This window comes from Gopherus flavomarginatus, chromosome 17 (genome assembly GCF_025201925.1).
Source record: "Gopherus flavomarginatus isolate rGopFla2 chromosome 17, rGopFla2.mat.asm, whole genome shotgun sequence".
NCBI classification, from domain to species: Eukaryota; Metazoa; Chordata; order Testudines; family Testudinidae; genus Gopherus; species Gopherus flavomarginatus.
In genome coordinates, this window is record NC_066633.1 from 19,095,167 (window position 1) to 19,116,011 (window position 20,845).

The 20,845-nt window shown below is 46.2% G+C and overlaps 1 protein-coding gene across 13 annotated transcripts in view; it reads right to left on the reverse strand.

Moving 5' to 3' along the window:
• The window catches only part of EHMT1 (euchromatic histone lysine methyltransferase 1), a 172,543-nt gene that overhangs the window by 39,952 nt on the left and 111,746 nt on the right, over positions 1-20,845 (reverse strand). For all 13 annotated transcript variants that reach the window (XM_050926301.1, XM_050926299.1, XM_050926308.1 and 10 more), the window contains 11 exons: positions 18,339-18,516; positions 15,237-15,373; positions 14,072-14,260; positions 13,176-13,256; positions 11,164-11,284; positions 8,701-8,832; positions 6,613-6,758; positions 4,488-4,631; positions 2,784-3,010; positions 1,746-1,910; positions 774-856 (listed from right to left, as the gene is read on the reverse strand). In XM_050926301.1, the coding sequence (XP_050782258.1) occupies positions 774-856; positions 1,746-1,910; positions 2,784-3,010; positions 4,488-4,631; positions 6,613-6,758; positions 8,701-8,832; positions 11,164-11,284; positions 13,176-13,256; positions 14,072-14,260; positions 15,237-15,373; positions 18,339-18,516 (1,603 nt within the window). The remainder of the gene's footprint in view (positions 1-773; positions 857-1,745; positions 1,911-2,783; positions 3,011-4,487; positions 4,632-6,612; positions 6,759-8,700; positions 8,833-11,163; positions 11,285-13,175; positions 13,257-14,071; positions 14,261-15,236; positions 15,374-18,338; positions 18,517-20,845) is intronic.

Here is a 20,845-nt window from a genome sequence, read left to right on the forward strand (position 1 = left end):
TTAATCTATCTGGCTCAGCTGTGCAGAAACTGACAGATGATGATGATGGCCAGGCAATAATGGCAGGGCATGACAATATGGTATGTAGGATGAAGTCATAGTTAAACAAAACACCAGTGAATCGAATTTCACTACTACCAAGGACTCAGACAATGCAGTTGATATTTGCCAAAAGGACAAAGGTGTTTGTTAAAAGAAAAAACTGAAAATATTTGCAAAAATGTATTGCAAAACACTGGAGAGGAGCGAACACGATCAATAGAAAAAATTACTCAGTGTCCTGCAACCAAAACAAAAAGAGCAAATATTCCCATGTGATCAGGGATAAAAGCAACATCAGAATCTCAAAATTATCCTCCAGTTTCAGTTTATTAAGCACCTTAATAATAAAGCTTTGCACATTAAGGATCTTTCATTCTCTGCAAACTCACAGAGTCCTAATTTAAAACACCCTCCATACCGCATGTAAACATCCCCCCACTCGTTATGAGGCGAGGCAAATTTTGCCAGTTTGGAAAATTACATAGAAGATGTTTGAGGGCAGTTAAGGATGGGCATCTGTATAAAACTGTGTCCAAATTCAGATGGGTCCACATATGAGACAGAGGAGGAAAAACTGCCAACGGTAAGTTATTGGCAAAACTGATTTTAGCTTCCAACACCCTCCCACCTGGGCCAATGGGGAATGCAAAGTAGGGAACTGGACTGTGGCAATTGACTTGCAGGAGCAGGAGTACTGCCAAACTAGCACCTTCTGGGAAGGATCCACTTACCCAACATAAGCAGGACCTTCTGAAGTTCCCCTTGCCTGGCAGAGAAGTACAGCTGCTTTGGGTGGAACCGTAACTTCTTGGGTCTGTAGCAGGGAGGAAATAGGCTTATTATTTACTCTTAAAGAAAAATCTCAAGAGCTCTGTCCTCTCCTGACTGCCATCGGCTTATACCAGAAATCTGTTCCTAAGGAATATTAGCAAGTACCACATGCATCTGCTCTCCCTGCAGGGCACCTTTCTACCACCCTCTGCCAACTCGCTTCAGACATACCATGGACAGCCCTATTCTCGAGCCCACTAGACAGAGCCTTTGGGTTCTCCCAGTGGATGTCCCTCACTGAAAGCGAGAGAATGCAGCTACTGCAAGCACTTGGCTTTTTACCACACCCACTCAAGCAGCCTGTGACCAGCGTCACATGGCTGCACACACAGAGCGAGGCATTAAGAGGCAGGAAGCAGCATTTTCTCCCCCCGAATCCTTTAGCAATACCTTTCGTGTGAACGTTCCACAGGATTCAGCTGCTCAACAGACCTCTACAATGGCTGCTAAACAGCAGCCATTAATTACTTTGTTCTTGGAGGACTCTGGGCATCTCGGAATATCTAGTAGGATGTTTCTATTTAGGCAACTGTCTGAAAGGAGAAGGCTCAAAGGAGCCAGACTGAGGGAGCTCCTGACTTTGGGGTTCACTCTTGTCGGTGTGCTAAGAGTGTGAATGGGGATCCCTGGTAGGTCAACCTTGGTAGTCCCGTCTGTGGGAAGGCAGACTAATCCCCACTAGCAAATCCATCAGCATGATGGATGCAGCAGAAGCTGGGCTCAGAATCCACAATCCTCAGAGGAGAATGACCAATCAGAATAGAAACACACTGTGCTCAAGTGGGCCTCAAAGCCCAAAGAAACTAAATCCTGGTTTGTTCCAGCCCAATGAACCAGGGTGGCATTGGAGAGATTTGGGGGCCAGTTCTTACTTTTCTGAATCCAGGGCAATCAAAGCGCTTTCCAAGGTTTCTTTAACTGGTCCCTGAGGCAGGCCAGTGACAGGCTTCACAAAAACAGAAGATCCAGCCAAATCAAACCCCTCGGTAGCCAAATTCTCTGGTTTGTCTTCCTCAGACAACTGTGTTCCAATGCCACTGAAGCGAGAGAGAGAGAGAACCAAACGTAAGCATTAAACCCAGACAAGAACACATACGTCTATGCCAAATAAGGAAAGAAAACAGGTTTTAAATTCAAATGCCTTAAATAATTTTGAAAAGTGGTCTCTTGGCTAGAATTCTCCTCGGACCAGAAGCAGCGTTACCCTCTCATTAGAGTAGCTGTGCTCTAAGTAACATATCTGGGGATACAGCTACTACCACAGCAGGGGGCAGAGAGTTCTGTCCCAGCAGTCTGCTGAGAAAATACAAGGTGGCAAATGACAAAGATCATTAACGCACATTCAGATAAACCTCAAGATTTAGGATGTCTCTTAAGTGCTGCTCAATACTGAAGACTTCCAGAACAGGTGGTGATTTGCTTCTCACTCTGATTTTCTCTATGCACACATGCTGGTCGGTTAGAGCCACATGTGTTATGGTTCGGTGCTATGTAAGCTTTCTCCCTGAGATGATATCTGCTATCCCCAATCCTGACCTGCAGACACCCACTACTAATCCTGTCCTAGGCTCCCCATGCAGCTCTGCCAATCTGCCCCAGTCCCTGCAGCTCTCCCTGCTAATTCTGGGCCTCTCTCAAGCAGAATGCAACATGTGCTGAATGACATAGTGGTTTTATGAGGCGGACAAATGTCTCTGGGGACTGGACTGACACCAAGAACTCATTTAACTTGTGACATGGGAGGACAGGTCTTCAGAGGTGGAAGTCGAGTGCATCATCCTGGCGCAGCCTTCAGCTTCCAGCTGCTGGATTTGGCATATAAGACAAGAACCAGGAATCTGTTTGATCCACGCAGCAGACAAATCAAGGCACAATGGAGGGCCCGATGCTTCCACTGAGCAGCGACTCACCTCCCTGTGGTGGTGTCTGCCCTCCCCTCCAGAGACACCGGCTTCTCCTGCTCGTAGGTCAGCAACACCGTGGAGGTCGTGTCTGCTTTTGCTATCGTCACCTCCTTCGCCTTAGAGGCCTCTTCCCCGCAGTGTGGGCAGTAGCTCGTGTCATTAACCTGGGAGGCACAGTTCTTGTGAAAACGGTGGGAAATGCTGCTTTCAGGCTGACACTCCATGAAAGTGCCCTGGGGGGAGAGAACGCACAGAAGTAGTTCACATGTTCAGTCATAAATAATAATGTTCTTTGCCCTTCTCTTACTATCACCTTTAGTATCACTTTAGTATCACCAGCGCACGCCTGGAAGGAAGGCCAGAATTATCACCATTCTACAGATGAACAAAACAGCAGCAATGAGAAACAACCGATTGGCTATGGTTACAAATCAAGCCACTAACCGATCTGGTAACAGAACCCAGGAGTCTTGGTTCCCTGTTCTCTGCTCTAACATCCCCAACATCAAAACTCTTGCTGGTGTTTCTAGAAACACAAGCTCTAATACGTGGCATGTTGTAATGGCTTATACATTGGAGTCACACTTTCCCTTTCCCAGTGGATGCTCTCTCTGTGCACACGATGCTCCTAAAAGCAAAAGGGGCACATGTCAAGATGACAGGTCAGGTCAGCACACTAAGAAAATCGGACAATTGACCTCTATTGCAGGCCTTCACTTACAGGAGTGCTGTAAAGCTACACTGACAATAGAGTTAGTGCCTGGCCTTACCTACACAGAGCTACACTCCTAAACCAATTTCAGAGAATCCATGCAAGGGGTTACACCGATGTAGCGACTTCAGTTTCTAAACCAACTCAGCAAAATCAGGATGACTTTTGGTTTCTCAAAGCTCTATAAGTGTGCGCTGTAGAACGCTACTTAACTGGCTGCTAGTGACTTTCTTCTCCTGTCTCCAAAATCCTCCAACACTTCCTGATGACTTGAAGTTATCCCAGAATCCATCATTCTGGGGCACCAGTGTTACCTGAAGCCCATTTTTGTGATAGTATAGACTGATGCACTCTGGGATAGCTGGGAGCCACAGCCAATGGGAGCTGCGGGGACGTCATCTGTGGATGGCGCAGAGTGGAGAGCCAGAGGAGGGACATGCTGGCTGCTTCCTGGGAGCCGCACAGAGTGGGGTAAGCCCCCGACCCAGCTCCCAGAGGGAGCTGAGGGCCAGATTAAAAGGTCTGCTGGGCCAGATGTGGCCTGTGGGCCACAGTTTGCCCACTCCTGTTCTAAGAGATCTGCTCTAGGAATTATTTTGGGGAATTTCTCTGACCTGTGTTACACAGGTGGTCAGACTAGATGGTCACAATGGTCCCTTCTGGCTTTGAAATCTACAAAGGTAAACTGGGAAAGGTCATTATGGGAAAGATCAGTGTGGGAGGGAAGACACCCACAGCCCTGAAATTCTTAAGGCAAGGCCTCCAACATGGTGTAGCTGTCAGGCTGGATCAGTCAATAATATTCTTTGACGTTCCTCTGGAAGCTAAAGGTACCCCAGGGTACGTTACCTAGCTGCCGCTGTACCTATTCCACAGCACTTTGAAGCAGCATTTCCCAGCAGTGAAAGGTAGAAAAGATGTGTGTGATCACTGAAGGACAGCATGGCACGCACCTACAGCACCTCTGGGTCCCCCCCCGGCTTAAATGAGAGACTTACTGCAGTGCAGAAGTATCCACAGCCAGGGCAGCACTGGTGTTTCACCATTCTCCCTCTGTGGTCCTCGCACAGCACCAAGAGCTGGACCTTGTTTGAAGGGCGCATCAGCTCATATTTCACCACGCTGTTTGTGCATCGGCCCAGCTGGAACGGGAATAATGAGAGGAAATACAATTACTGGAGACCAAAACACAGACAACCCTCTCGGCTTGTGCACACTGCCATGATGAAACCTGGCCTTTTCACAGCCATTCAGATGCATGCCAGACAGCATTAGCCGTCCAATAGTGAGCAGAGAAAGGTGCTCTCACAGAAAGAAATGCATCATTTACTAACTAACATGCATATGGACCAGAGAGTCATTCAGTCCTCATAAGGAAATTCATAACTGGAAATACGCAAGAGCCAAGCAGCAGCAGCAGAATGGGCAGCCCCCGGGTTTGAGTCACCAAACACTCACTCTCATTTTGCCAGAAACGGAGGGTGCCATTGACTGAGGGAATAAGACCTAATGCGCCAAAGCATGTTACTGTTCGAAAGTGAACAGAGGGAGAACAGAGACAGAGGCAGAGGGAGAATCAATGTGCAATTAAATTATGGCTTGCGCTTGTTGACGTCCCGTGCTGGAACACGCTCAGGCATGTTAAGGGCCAGATTTTCACAAGAGCTCAAGACACTGTGAGAGCACTGTGTGCTGAAACCATTAAAAAAATATAAAAAAAAATCTGGCCTTCTAGGGATAGAGTTACCATCAATGTCTGATTCAAAGGATCCTTATGCTCTCTCCCACTACCGTAGGTTATTAACCTATATCAACACCTGTGCTGCTTGCTTTACTGGATCAGAGAAACCAGTGCTTCCCCCCTGCTGCATTCGCACTTATACATCTCGTCGTTTTCAGTGCCTGGATGCCAAGCACTAGGCAACATGGGGTTACATTTGGGTTTCCAAAACTTTCACTCCTTAAATGCACCCTCTCACTCAGAGTGAGCTGAAAATTAGCGAACAAATTCTCTTGTTTTACCTAAAAACTAAGCAAATTTGATCAGCCATACAGCAGGTCAGCCTGTCTGTATTAAGCAGTCCTGAGGTTACCTTGGTCGCACTTTCTATTAAGGTTTCATTTCCAGGTAGTTTTTAAAGAGTACATAAATGATTAATAGCTCTTTTATCCAACTGACAATCAATTGTTACAGAGGCCAACAGGTGGTTTATAACCTTTGATAACCCCTTCCAATATTGTTCTTACAACATCCCACTACGTACTAGTCATGTAACCTATTAGCCACTTATTAATGCTTTATAACATAGAACTTTAATATAAAGGGTGGCCATTATTCCCTCAGCCTGCTCATCACCAATCTGTCCGGGAAAGGGAGCTCTCAGAGAACCGTATAGCTTCTTGCCAGATCCTCTCTTCCTTGTCTAGAGACCCCTGAGAGTGAGACTCCAGGTCTTCTCCTTCCCAAGGCTCTAGGGGTGTTTTCCCTTCAATGACGAGCTCTTGTCTCATATTGGGGATTCCTTTGCCATGGGGTACTCGTGTGCGTAGGTGACTGGAATACAGGTGGCCTGCGAAAGGCTGATTATCCCCCCCCCACCCCCAATTCTTTCCAGAACCCTGGCTCTCTCCCCTCCCTATGCCCCTCTCACCAGAACTGCACATGCTATTGGGGGAAGAGTCCACTGGCGCTTCTGTGTGGCTGCAACACGTGCTCCTAAAGCTGAGCTCCATCCCTCGAGAGCCCAGTCAAAGGGCAGAAGCAGGAGGGAAGGCAGGTGGCTTTCAGGCACCTGACAGCCACTTTACCTGCTACAATTCATGAGCAGCGAAGAGAGTTCTTGGTCCTATTTGCTCCCAAACTACCCTCTGCATGGACTAGTCTGGGGACCTGCCCCAGGCTGGGAAACTAGCCTGTAAACTGAGCACGCTTATGTTCTTAGCACAGACCTCTTCAGACTCCTGCCGTCAAAGTCAAGACCGTGGCAAACCAACTGAGCACATCCAATTTCTCTCCCCAAAGAGAGCAGACAGAGTCCTCAGCGTGTGAAGCAGATAGGCCTAACCCTTACATGGGAGGAAGCTGAGAGAAGCTGGAAGAGAAGCTGAAGGAGGGTCTCCTACCTCATTGTCCACGCTCTCCGTTGCCATGCACTGGTTGTTGGCTAGCGTGGTAATCTCTCTGCTTTTGGGGGTTTCCATTCGACAGCTACAGAGAGGCACTTCCTGAAGACCATCCATTTCTATTGCTTCAGGGCCATTAGAGAGACCTATGGTGCGAAAGTCAAGTCAGTCAGCTCTGTAATTACCTCCTGAGAACACCCATAGGGAAGAAAAGGGGACATTTGGCCAACGTTAGCTTTATCCTTCTAGAGCCCCCTCCATACAAGTTTCCCAAAGCGCTTTACAAGCATTAGTTACATCTTGTTACACAGGTATGCAGTTGTTCTTATCCCTATCCTACAGATGGGGAAAACCAAGGTATTTAGTGTGGCCTTTTCAGAAGTGTCCAGCGTTGGTCTAACTCCGCTCCCCCTGGGAATTTTACCACTGATTTCAATGGAAATGGACACTTATGACAACTGAAAACCCCACCCCAGAAAGAGTGACTCACCCAAAGTCACACAGTGCACCTGTGGCAGAGAATAGAGAATCCAGGAGTCCTGATTCCCAAAACTCTAAATATCAGATAACTTGAAAGGGACCAACTGCAGTTCAAAGTCTGAAGCTACACTACAGCAGCATGGCAGAATGTCAGGAAAGTATTTCATCACTGGCTTCTGTTTGCAAAGGCTTATGACATGGCTGAAAAATATTCTCTGGCACATTTAGTCTGAGCCAGAGACGGAATATTTGGATCCTATCTGAACACTGTTCCTTACACATTTTTGAGTTACAGAAACACACTTTTTTTTTTTTTTTTTAACTTCCTATACATTTCCCCTTGGCTAATTCAAAACTGTCTTGTTCTTCAGAGCCAAGCCTGGGAAGCTATAAGGTCTTCAAGTGAAGTAATCGTGCTGCTTTTTTATTTAAAAAATTAAAAAGCTTCAAAAGGGGAGTTATTTTCCTCTGGGCAAAGGTTGAAACACCAATACTAATCATTCAGGTCACAGTAGAGAATCCCCTCTGGTGCCACGGTGAAATAAACATTCTTTTTTTTCCTCTGAGGACACCATTTTAAGGGTTAAAAACCAATCCATTTTCATCTCATAAGGAACGTCCCCAAGCTGTAAGTATTAGGCTTCCAAGAAGCACTACAGTACATGGATAAAGTCTGTCTCTACTGCAGCCAACTAGCTGAACAAGCAGGATCACAAGGTGAGGAGCAGTTTATTTCTCCTTCCAAGCTGCCATTTCAACAGCCCTTCTGACATTCAGCGGATCCAGTCAAAACACCCACCACCAGCTCATGGTGGTTTGGGGGAGGGAGAGAAATTGACTTTCCGTTTGTGGTGGACACTCCCACCAGCTCTGTGATGTCCCATGATAGAGAGAATAAGGCAGACTTTCAAAGGCAGCTCAGTGTGGGGGAGAGTCAGTTTTATGACGAAGCACTGGACTCAAGGCAAATTCAGCACTGGGAACAGCAGCCTTCTCATTAGAAGAGGCCTCTCTGGCGCCAAGAGGCAGATAGCTCTGTACTTGGATCCCCAGGCACTGCCCTCCTGCATAGGAGAAGCATTCCATCCTCAGGGAGTCGACCTGCCCTTCTCAGAACGTACTTACAGTCACGATCCAACGCACCCCACTTTGCAATAGTCACACTGCAGAGCTGGGGGCTAGTAATGTAGAATACTGCAGGGCTGCAGTGTGGTGCTTTTTGGGTAAATAAGGGTTATTTAAAGGGGCGGGGCTGCAAAACTGGGTAGATAAAAATCAAGGGAGAAAAAGTCAACCAAAACTACGAAGGCTTGCATCCTCCCTGAGAAATGTTTGCAAGCTTAAAATCCACCAACAAAACCCAGTAACCTAATTTAAGGAGGGTTCCCTCCCTTGAACCCCGTTCTGCACACCACTTGGGCCAGACATTAACGGTGCCACCTACGTCCCTGAACTCAGTGAGATTAACTAGCTGCCTTTTTAATGATGCATCTCTTCAAATTCTCCCATCAGTAGCCACCAGGGGGCATCATCTTAATACAGAGGATAAGACCAAGGAAACAAAGAACCAAAATGGTACATGGCCATATTTAGAAAGCTGACACTCACCTTCTGATTGTGAAGATAGAATTCCCTTTACTCGGAGATCCAAAGAATCAAGAGACACTTCCATGTATTCCATACTATTCTCCTGCCCAGCTCCCTCTCTGCCTCCCAAAGGTGGTTTATACGCTTCAGTACCTAAATTAAAATATACATATATTTATATAGCAAAAAAGAGTGTGTGTATGTATAAAGGCCACATTCATCACAAGAAAGCAGTATGCAGGCAATGCTCCTAGGAGTCTATAAATACAGATGCACACAGAATAATGAACACGTTAACATCTGGGCATGTATGTTACAATTGATCTCTTATCTCCTTCTCTATATGATCGGGTAGATTTTTCACTTTCACTTAGGTAACGATAAAAGAATAAAACGAGACAAACAAGTCATGCCTTCCGAACACACATCTGTCTGCTGCTGTACTGCATCAGCAGCAGAAGCTTAAGTGGCAAGACAAAGGGATGGAAGCCTAACTCACCCTGACTTACCCCACAAACTCTCTAGGCCACTGCCCCAGACAGGCGGTGCAAACTAACCAATAACGCGCACATAAAAACACTGGAAGGGAATGGGACAGCTGACATCCAGATTAATGGGAGGGGGCAGTGTAAGTGCCCAGTCCTACCATTAAATAAGCAATGCTGCTGCTGAATCAAGATTTTGGGAGGGGGGAAGGGATATGTGGGAATCTTTTCAGGCATTCAAGCCCCTTTCGATTCACCCACCTTCACACTTGTTTCTTGCTTGCTCCTACCACTTAGTCTAATTGGTGCCAACGGGCTTTTGTTCCCCTGGATGACTGGGGAACAGCTGGTTTTCATGCCAATACCTGTATTTGCAGGTCAACAACGGGACCCAGTCCTGAATTTTAGTATTAGCTATTTGCCCAGAAGTGATTGGCACCTCCACTTCCTATTAATAACATTTCCGTCATCCAGTCAGGGAAAAGAAATGCTGGGCACAACTGATGTGATCGATTTCACACTATGAACCAACCCAGGGACTGAAATGTGTTCATTCAGCCAGTTATGACAGAAGTTGGTAAAAGTCAGTCTGTCTGCAGAAAGTTTGCAAGCAGAAAGACCGCTTCCCCCATTGGCTAAATCATTTGATGGTGAAGGAGAAGTGCGAACCTGTAATAACAGAGCTGACTGAAAGGCTTCACTGCTGTACTCCTGGAGACTCAATCTCTTTCACCCAGCAGCCAAAGAACTGATCAGACTCACCCTCTCTTCAAATCTCTCTACGCAGCAGCTCACGAGAGAAAGAGTAGTGTACGCTACACAGTATGTTGCATATTTTGGGACAAATAAATTTGACACTCCGAACTTTGCCCTCATTGTGGAGGTACCAAGAGGTCAATCATCACACACTTTGCATTGCTTCCATATGACAAGGATACTCAAAACCAGGCATAGTCCCAGTCTACATGGTGGTTTCCCTGTGTCCCTTCTGAGCATACTTGGATGAGTTTGTGAGATTTGCTTGGATCTTAATTCTTACTACAGAGAAGCCACCCGATTTGCTCCTTCTCTTGCACAGGCTCTGATCATGGCATTCTTTCCTCTGGTTGGATGAGGCAGGCAAGAGAACAATCCCATGACTAACTGGGAAACGTTCACCTAAGGAGCAGCAGCCAACCTGTCCCCACTGCCTTCTACCCAAACTGATGCAGCCTTTCCGCTTGTTGGCTCTTCTGCTCTCTTGGAGGAAGAACAAAGACTGGGGGTTATTCCCAAATCTGCCATGTCACCTGAAAAACCTACTGATTCCTTTCTGAAGGGAGAAGTGCCCATAAGCGCTGCACACACAATCACTGGCTGCTGGGCATCAGTGTTCTGAAGTATAGAGGATTCACGTGCGGGAAATTCATGGGGGCAGAGATTGTTTAGTTCTGCGTTTGTACAGCACCTATCACGCTGGGGTCCTGGCCTATGACTGGGGCACCTAGGCGCTACAAAAAGACAAATACTGAATAATAGCGTCTATCTGCAACAGTAGCTGCGTCGATGACCCTGGTTACACCATGGTTCTATATTGCTCCCTTGTGCCCTTGAACCTTTTCAAAATCTCAAACAGTTCAGGTTTTGTGGGTGGTTTGGGGGTGCTGGTGGTGTAAAACAGCACAGTAAAATGCATTGGGGACAGCTCTTTTGTACCTGGGGCCCCTAACGTAGCTGAAGTTCAAGTGTAAACTGGCCCTAAGTGACTTTTTCAAAGCTGGTGAAGACAAGGATGCTGGTGTAAGTTCCTATGGCAAATCCTGAGATGCATTCCAAGGTAACAGAGGCAACTTCTTACCCTGTAATCATTTTCCACTCAAGCCCTTCCCTCCTCCCACTTATCATCCTTAACATCTACAAAGGCAAGGCAACAAATCAACTGGGAGTAGAGGCCACCATTCTTTGTCTTCACCTGGAAGGCCTGTTTCTGTACAGTTAGCAGACAAACGCAACCGATTACCTAACACGCTGGCTTGTTTCTTTTTATTCCTCCTCCTCCTCTTCCGGGTGGGTTTCAGCCATGGGCTGTCCGTCTTTCCTTTCCTCTTCAGCAGTTTCTTCTTGATGCTGGACTCAGAGCTCTGAATAACCAGAAAGACCATTTGCACACAAAGCACGCCCGGACCAGTGGCCCAATACTCATTTCCACCCATGTTAACGCCACTTATACTACCCGAGTGATGTCAGGGCGGTTAGTGTAACTGAGAATCAGGGTTTGAAATCAAAGTGGTACTAAGAAATGTCTAGAGCTTACTAGACACACATGCGCAGGCACATTTTCCATCATTAAAACAGTGCACACTTCACTTTCAACGTGCTTTTCTAGGGCAAGGTACTGGGTATACACACAGCCTAATCACACTCACCACAGAGAGAGAGAGCATCCAGCTCTCTGGAGGCCAGCCTCAACAGTGATGTCTACAAATCCAGGGTGACTTACTGCTTAATGTATGTAATTTGCTTATACAACATACTCCAGGCTTGGTGGTCAAAGCATCCAAATCCCTCAGGCAGCCTTGAAAATCTAAGCCTCTAAGTCCGTGATCAAATTTAAGTTGACATCTCATTAACAGCTCAACCCAACTCCCACTTCAGTCAAGGAAGAGGTTGCAGATCTACACTGTCTTCCTCCTCAAAACACTCTGTTACCACTCTCTACCCTTGCACCGGAATCACTCGGAAAATATCAGATACTGAGTTCTTGCTCCCCAGGGCAGGTTCAGACTCCTATTGACCAATGAGAGGAGAACAGTACAGAGCCAAGGGCTCTCTGCTGACTACACTGTGCTCCAGATGTTTAACTATAGGGACTCTCAGTCAAATGCTTCTGCTGCTCATTCTTCCCTAATGGCTCACTGGGAGAGCAGTGGTCACTCAGACAGCCAGAATCCAAACCACAAAGAGCTTTACAGATCAATATTCAACCCGGAAAATGTCCCAGAAGGGATAATGAGATACATCAAGGAACTGCCCAGGAAAAGCTATTCTGGAAGCCAGAAACAAGCCAATGCCAGGGAGCATTACTACTGACCAGGATCTGACCTTCCTTTCCCTCCCCAACTTAACAGAAATGATACTTGTTGCAATTTCTTCCACCTTCAACCTTCTGCTCAGCCAGACAAACTGACTATGCAAATAATTGAAAAACGACTGAGGCTAAAGATTTTCATAACTGATTAGTATCAGAGGGGTCGCCATGTTAGTCTGGATCTGTAAAAGCGGCAAAGAATCCTGTGGCACCTTATAGACTAACAGACGTATTGGAGCATGAGCTTTTTGTGGGTGAATACCCGCTTTGCTGGATGCATAAGTGGCTAGTGATCCTGGATGCCTTAAAAGGGGGCCTGATTTTCAGAGGGGGTGGAGGCACTGTATGAAAACCAAGTTCCCGTGAGACATCTCAAGGTGGGCACCTAAAAAGCGCAAACATTCTGACACTGAAAAAAAAGTGCAATTATCTCCCCATTTTGCTTGAGGCAGGTGACTCTGTGTGTTGTTTATAAGCCTAAATCCCTCTTCTTTGATGTGTTCTGCAGCTCACAGGGCCCAGGGAGGTCTGGACCATGGCTTAATGAATGAACCCAACAGTGTTCTGAAAAGGAGGGTTCAGTTTCAGCTTATAAAAAAAAATTGTTATAGACTCATTACAACTGCCGGGTCTGTATCTAAGGAAGAACTTAAGAGGAACCATCAAATATTTCCATTAACATTAAAACGTAAGAAGAAACTAGTCAGCACCTTGCTGAAAACAGCGAACAAACAAAAGCTCATTAGTGAGCATCAGAAGGCAACTGGTTCTATTGCAAATCATGGACATTATGGAAAATATGGCACCCGTCTGAGTAGTTCCATTGAGTTTCAGACAGTGATTCCATTATCGTGGCAGGGAATCATGGTGCTTCTCTCTCTCTCTCTCTCAGGCACAGCGTACAGGGCAAAGATTGAAAAGAAACATCTCACAGCCTGGCTTACCAAGTCAGATTCATCTCCATCTTCCTCCTCCTCCCCAGATTCTCCAGACTCTTGTTCCTCCTCAGATTCACCATCTTCCATCTGTAGTCAGCATCCCCCCAAGAAGAGAAAGAGCCGGCCATCTCAGCTATTTCAAACCAAAGCACCTTCCTCATCATGCAACTACAAGGTTTCTGTCACCAAGCACCATCCATGCTCTAGCCAGAAAGTGAACTAACAGAACTCACTTCCCAAACAGAGAACCCCTTGTCTGTTAACTCACAGCAGGGGCACATGTACTGGGGCAGGATTGGAAGCTCCACTTCTAGCACAAGGAAAAACTTTGCTACCCAGCGTGAGGATCATAACCTTTTTGGCTTCCCAGAAGCAGGGTCAGCTTCATGTCTTCGCCATCTGTTTGGCTCCTACTAATATATAAAGATCCAGCCACTCAGGAGCGGTGATATGAACAGATATGGCGATGTTCGGTGCATCTGGTTTTTACTGCTTCAAATATAAACCCTCATGCTTCAGGATACAAAACAGCCTATAACTGAAGAGGATTAGGAAGAAACTTGCTCTTTGATAAGTTAATTTTATGACTGTCTACCATGGGGTTTCTGCTTATATCCCTCAAGCCGCTGGTTCTGGTCACTGTCCCGAAACAGGCTATGAGACTAAACAATCCTGTATGACAATGCCCCAATTTCAAAATTCCTACAGCAGGCAAGGAGAAGTAGCAGGTCACCAGGGGCCTTTGCTTCCATAGCCCTGTTCTCTGACACCTCAAGTGCTAAGTCCTAGAAACGTCCTCACGTCATGCTGTGAACTTTGGTTCCTCTCTTTCTCTGCCCTGTCCCCATGTACAAAAATCCCTTTTCAACTCTTTCACAGTCACTCAAAAGGCATCCAAATACCTTTCTGGCATTGTCGGCATCAGATGAGCCCTCCTTAGAGGTCCTGTTGTCCTCTGCGGGAAATGCAGAGGACTGTTCAGCTCCATGTTCGTCTTCCTCTTCCAGGTCGTCAGAGTCTTCCTCTTCAGAGTCCACCTCTATACTCTCCCCATTCATGTGAGGGCTGATGTCAATTAGGTCCTTTTCACCCTGAAACATACCCAAGTACATAAACCAGGAAGGCCACAGCAACTCACGCTACTGGCCCATTGCATCTAACCACAGATTCACATCATCATCTTTGAACCAGGACACCTGCTGTGGATTGAGTACAAGATGAGCTTTTCCTCAGAACCCAGTATGGCTCTAATGGATCTGGATAGAGATTTTGCCACAAGGAACTTAGCCCCATCAACCTGGAGGACGAGATGCCAACGGGAGTAATGCTGGGCTCTTGTGGCAGTACAGAGTGTTAATGGCAGGGTCACTGATCAGCCCTGATGCTTACTAGGAGTGATCATGAGTAAAGATTGACCAGTTAACTGAAAGCATCTAATTTATTTCACAAAGGGACAGTTCCACTGTGTCATCTCAAGGACCTAGGGAGGGTTCCTCTAAAAGGAAAAAAGTTCTAACACCCAGATTGGGATTTTCAGCTCTCACTGAATTTAATGGTGAAACTCCCCTTGTATGAACTGCAGTGGGAGCACAGTTAGGCCAACTCCGAATCCCACCTTTTAAAATCACCTGCCTTTTTCCTCTTGCAACCTCAAGCACTAACACGAGGGATGACTCTCCTGAGGGCTCCAAGGCAGAAACATTTGTCAACGTCGCCTTGAGAAATCCCCGGTTCCAAGAAAATCACAGAGAAAGGGGAAGCAACAAAAAAAATCAGAAAGGGGTTGTTTTCAGTTGTTCAAGGTCTCTTGACACACGGCACCTGAGAAGACTCCCTGTAACTGCCCATTTGCAGAATGTTCCCAACCACCAGCCTTAAAGAAGGGTAGGAAATGGTTACAGTGAGAATGCAGCTGTAAAGAATGAATTACAGATCTCCAATGAGCTGCCATAGTTGCAAGTCTGCACATGGAGCTGGTCTCCCAGTGCAAAATACACATGGATGAAAGAGTCAAACACTTTATTCCCCCAACAAGCAAGTAAGTAGCAGGTCTGGCTCAGCCCTTACCTTGGCACCTGCAGTGGAATGAGTTATACTCTTAAACATCTCAATCATCGTTCTCTGTTTTAACACTTTGGTCTTTTTCTTGGGAACCAGGCTATAGGTTCCCATTCTCCGCTTTTTCTTCCGGGATACTGCAGCAGCTGGCGGGGGGGAATAAAACGCAAAGCAGATTCAGGATGGGAAGGAGAAAGCGTGGAAAGCAGAAGAGATGCCATTCGAGTGCTTTAAAAATGAGATTACGGGCAGAAAAGCAACACAGAGAACAAACATAAGGGCTTCTGGAACCCACTGCTCCATTTACAGGTCAACCAAAAGAGTTTGTGTGCATGCACACATGTGTTTCCGTCAAAGCAGCAAACTCGACCTACGTTCTGACATTCCCCTGCCTCGCTCCCAATTCTTTCTGCTCTTTACATCACCAACAGTAATACAGAGTCTCCCCCTCAGAACTCAGCGGGCAGTTCTGCTGATGATGCAGGAGGCAGAAGAGACTCCAGCTCGCTCTCAGAGCCTACAGGTGTAATAACATATGTTTTAACCAGGAAAGTGATCAAGAACAACTTGAGAACACACAGGGAGCAGAGATATTGAATACGGAGATGGCTGTTATTTAACTTCACTTTAAACCTTGCACCAAAGTTTCAGTTCTCTTCCTTAAACGCCTCTATTCAACCCTTAATTTTGTTAGCCTCCCTTCATCCCTCTAGACAAATCAGAGATCACACCTCAGTGCCTCACAGAGAATACATGTCACATGCAGATTTGGTTCCGGCTCTTTGAAGAATAATGTAAGCCCAGGGAATGGCTATCTTGGGAGTCAACATTATTGCTCTCTAGTTGTGAACTCTCAGTTCTTTTAGAACATTCCCTTGCATCTCATTTTATTTTAAAAATTTCACTTAAAGGATGTTAAAGAGGCTTCTCTTTAAAAGAGATGTGTTAATACAAGTTATTGTTATCACAAAGCTACACTTCACAATAAGCAGAAACCAGTAGTAAACTACCATCAGAATCCTATGAAATTGTGTACTAGCAGCTACAGCAATCCCAAAGAAAGCCTTCAGTGCATCAATACCCCATGTGACAACTGAAGGGCTACAAATTTGCCTATTGTAAACAGCTTCACCCTAGAGTGTAAGTGAGTAAATGAAATGTCTGCCCATGACTGCCTTCAGCACCCAAGGGAAGTGGGAGATTGTGATGGAAGGCACAGGTGCTCTGCCCTCTACATTCTCACTGAAGCAGAACACCAAAGCTACAACAGACTGTCAATATCTGAACACCGAGGTTCAAGATACTAGTTTACACTGGGGATTTTCACTCACCCATTCCATTCTCAAACTCTTGATCTCTCCCCTTCTAAAACTCCACCTGGCTTCTATTGCATCCCTCCATAAACACTACAGCCAGCAGAGTCCTCCCCATGTTAGTTACACAGAATTCCCTTGGATGGGGAGACAGCTTCAACAAGGACTGCAGGACTACGCCCTGAGCTGTCCAAAGGCTGCAGGCTAGCACATGGTCCGTGGTGTAGGAGGCAAACAGCATTATCCTTACAAGTCCTGCCAGTCTTGCTCAGTCCAAACCCCAAGAGGAGTCAATGGGAATTTGGGGTGTCAAAGGAGTGCTGTCTAATTGTCTATCTTAGGTGCTTTGGTTCTTTGGGATCAGGCCCTGAAACTTCACTCTGACCTGAGCCATGACATACCCCTATAACGACAGTAAGTTCCACAAATCTGCAAGTGGTACAAACTGGCAGCTGTAGAAGAAGAATAAGGATGAGATTTTCAAAAGCATCAAAGTGATTTAGAAGCACAAGTCGTTGCAAAAGTCAATGGGACTTGGGCACCAAAAGTGACTTGGGAGCACCTGAAAATCTTCACCCTAAATGTAAAACTGAGAAGACAACTAGATAAGCACTCTGGGCCAGATCCTGCTCTCAAACACTGGTGTAAATGGGGAGTAACCCCATTGAAATCAACCAAATCAATTGAGTTTAATACTGGGAGCAACAGAGCACATTCTGGCTCTAAACAGGTCACTATCAAATACTATTTTCCAGCTTGGTTTAATTTAGTCTTCTTAGGCCCCACTTACCCTTTCAAAATCAACACACTACGGCCAAGTCATGTTATAACATGGTTTATTCTCCCAAGTGCAGGCATAAAAACATATGGTACAACTATGTAAGAGAACCATGTCTCAGCCTAGGTGGCGAGTTCAGTGCTGTACCTCTAGGGAGCAGAGCACAGAACTTGTAGCCCTGGGAAGAGGCGCTAAAGCAGCTTTAAGCTACCTTTATGTCCTCCCAACACTGGGGTTCCCCAGGTGACCGGGGAGGCCCCCAGAATAACTCAGACACCTGATGGGCTGCAGCCCTGCCCAGAATCTCTAGTGTTGTGGACTGCATTCCTGCCCCCAACGCGCTCCTTACGCTGGGGTTCCAAACGGGTCCTGGGAGGGCAGCTCTACTGCTTTCGTCTGCAATGCCTGCACTGGAGGAAAATCTCTCCAGGGGGATACACTGCTTTTAGGACCTCATTTACTCTGCTCAAGCCCTTATGTTTCTCTTAAAGGCGCTGGCGCATAAAGGGGCAAGGATCGCCTCCTCCATATCGAACTAGGGAAAAACCATGGCTCTCTAACATGCTTTTAACATACAATAGTTTTTTTCTGCCTACCTTGCCCAGAATAAGTGATATTTGGTCATATTTTTGATTAAATACGTATTTGTAATGCAGGTGGGGCCCAAAGGTACAGGCGGTGTCTATGCTAGCCTCCCTCCTCCGCCCCCCAAATTCCCCATCACTGTTGTTTCACTTGTGCTAGCAAAGGCAGGGAGCTAGCGTTTTAACACACACACCTCTGAGCAGGTCACAGCAACACAGTGGTTAATACAATGACAACTGCCCGGGTCTGATCCACAATGGGACTTCCACTGGGGCTAGCAAAAGAGGGGAACTCTAGGGGCAAAAGACAGTGGAGACAAGGCCACAGCAGAGCAACTTTTAGCCCCCGCCAGCCTGACAGTGTCTCTTCCCAAGCACAACGAAAGGGGATTTTTGTATTATTATTATTATTATTATTTGGCTCTGTCCTTTTTACCTGTCTGAGATTTTGTGGTGGCCACATAGCTCTGGTTCTGAGGTAGTGACTGATGAATGCCTGGGAAAGGGGGCAACGGTGGGGGCTTGCCGAACTCCAAGACGTTTTTGTTGCCTTCCTCCTTGGATTCTTTTTGTTCTCTGGTGTCTCTTGCTTCTTTGGGGTCTTTACTTGCATGCTGGAAAACAGAGATTAAAATGAGCCTCTGCATCCGGGTCAAAGGTTACTAGTTACATTCAAAAGGAAAAAGCGCGTGCATGCACCCACTCTCCTTCCCCTCAAACCCATCTGAAGAGGGGGGTCTACATTCAAAGCAGAAGCACACAGACCCAGTCATTTATCCGATCTCCTCCACCGAACAGTTCTTTGCCTAATCCCCGCAGCACTCTGGCAGCCCACTACTCCTCCAGTGAGTCCGGCTCCCTTTGTAGGTGTCTAGCGGAGAGAGACTGATCCAAAGCATGTGTAAAGAAAGGAAAGCAGCAGATGCTATTTACGCAGGCCTTTGGTCACCCCTGGAGGAGAGGAGTTAATGCAACAGCTGCCTGCTCCCTGACACACATCTGTAATGAGGTCCGTATGTGAGAGGGCGGATGCGCAGAGGCAACACAGTCTTCCAGAGAAGCAGTCTACTATGGTTTACCACACTGCATGTAACACTGGAAGAGGATTGCTCTGTGGTTTTACAGCATCTAGCACAATGAGGTTCTGGTCCACGAATGCTATCTAATAAACAACCTGGAATGGAGGAAAGAAGGCGTTTAATTGTTTTGCATGGCACGGAGATGCAAAACAAAGGCCTGGATTAAGCTTGTCTAGTGGCTACTGCAGAGATTGAGAGCCAGTATTCCTAGGGCCTGATTCCCTGTTGCCCTGCTCCTTGGGCCCTCATTTACACCGGAACAGAGTGAGTATAGAATGTGACCATTCTGATGCAGTGGTATTTTACGCTGGCTTTGCTCTGCTCAATACTGGCCCATTCAAACTTCTCTGTGCCTCTGCTAAGCCAGCCGTCAAGGGGGTTAGATACCAAATGGGCCTCAGGGGGGAAGCGGGTTATGAGGTTGTGAAGCCCAAGGTTCTTTGATGAAAGGTGCTACAGAAATCCTAAAGCATTGTTGCAAGATCACAAGCTTTGGGATGTTTCAGTGCTGCTCCGTTTGGGATAGGGAGGCTTCTGGTACAGGAGCTCTGGACCGAGAGCTAAACAGAAAAAGTAAGCCAGACAAGGAAGACTTTTTAAAGCCCCTATCACTCTAGGATCAGGGACCCATCCTCAGATGCTGCTTTCAAGTAACATGGTCTTGAGAAAAAAGGGAGAAATGACGGACTCCTCTAATCTGCCAAGGGAGCATTGCTGGCAGGAAACTGGTCACAGATTTCAAGGCCAAAAGGGATCATTATGATCATCAAGTCCGACCTGCATGAAACAGGCCACCGAATTTCACCTAGATTCCTGTATCAAGCCCAGAACTGCTGGTTGAGTTACAGCACATCTTTTCGAAAGCTAGCCAGTCTTGATTTAGAGACTCCGAGTGATGAAGAAGCTACCACGTTCCTTGGTAAATTGTACCAATGGTTCATGACCCTCACTGTTAAGAAATCTAGCCTCTCTCTACTGGATTAAACAACACTCCATCACCAGAAATCTTCTCCTGGTGTAGATATGTACAGAGCATGATCGAGTCACCTCTTCATGTCCTCTCTGATAAATTATATGGATAAATTAAATTAAACATAAGAAGCTAATTTTCTAGACCTCAAATCACTCTTGTGAGTGGTCATTTCCAATTTTTCTACATCCTTTTAAAAATGTGAATACCAGAACACAAGTCTTCCAATATTAGTCTCAGTCATGCCATATACGTCTGCTTGATATTCCCCGTTTATACATCCAAGGATGTAAACCTTACTAGCCACAGCATCACACTGAAAGCTTGGATCAGTTAGTTGTTATCTACCTTGACTCCTAAATCCTTTGAAGAATCACTGTTTTCCAGAATACAGTCTCCCATCCTATAGCCTATATTCTTTGTCCCTAAATGTATGACCTTGCATTGGGCTGCAGTCAGATGCATCTTCATCTGGATGGATGGACTGAAAACATTGAGAATTGTCAACTAGATCACAGAAGAATGGAGGCAAGAGTTTGCCAGGACCAACACAAAGAACGAATTAAAAAGAAATACGCTATTTGCTTTGTTTTCCTGTAATTACAGTAGAGAAGTCAGTAAGGCATCTCAGATACCGCTGCATGGTAGCTGTTGGCAAATAGCAACTTTTAATGTCAATCCTGCAAAATAATATGCAAATTGAATTCGGTCTTGTAAGATTAGAATTACTGGAACTCCAGTGGGTAGGGAACTCCCTGAACCTACTATCTGGAGACACACATCTCAATACTAAGCGACAGAAAGTATTTAAATGGAGCAATGCTACTGGTTCTCTCTTGGGAGGCCTAACTGGATAGAAGATTTTAGCAGCTCCAGTGAAGACAATCCTGGATA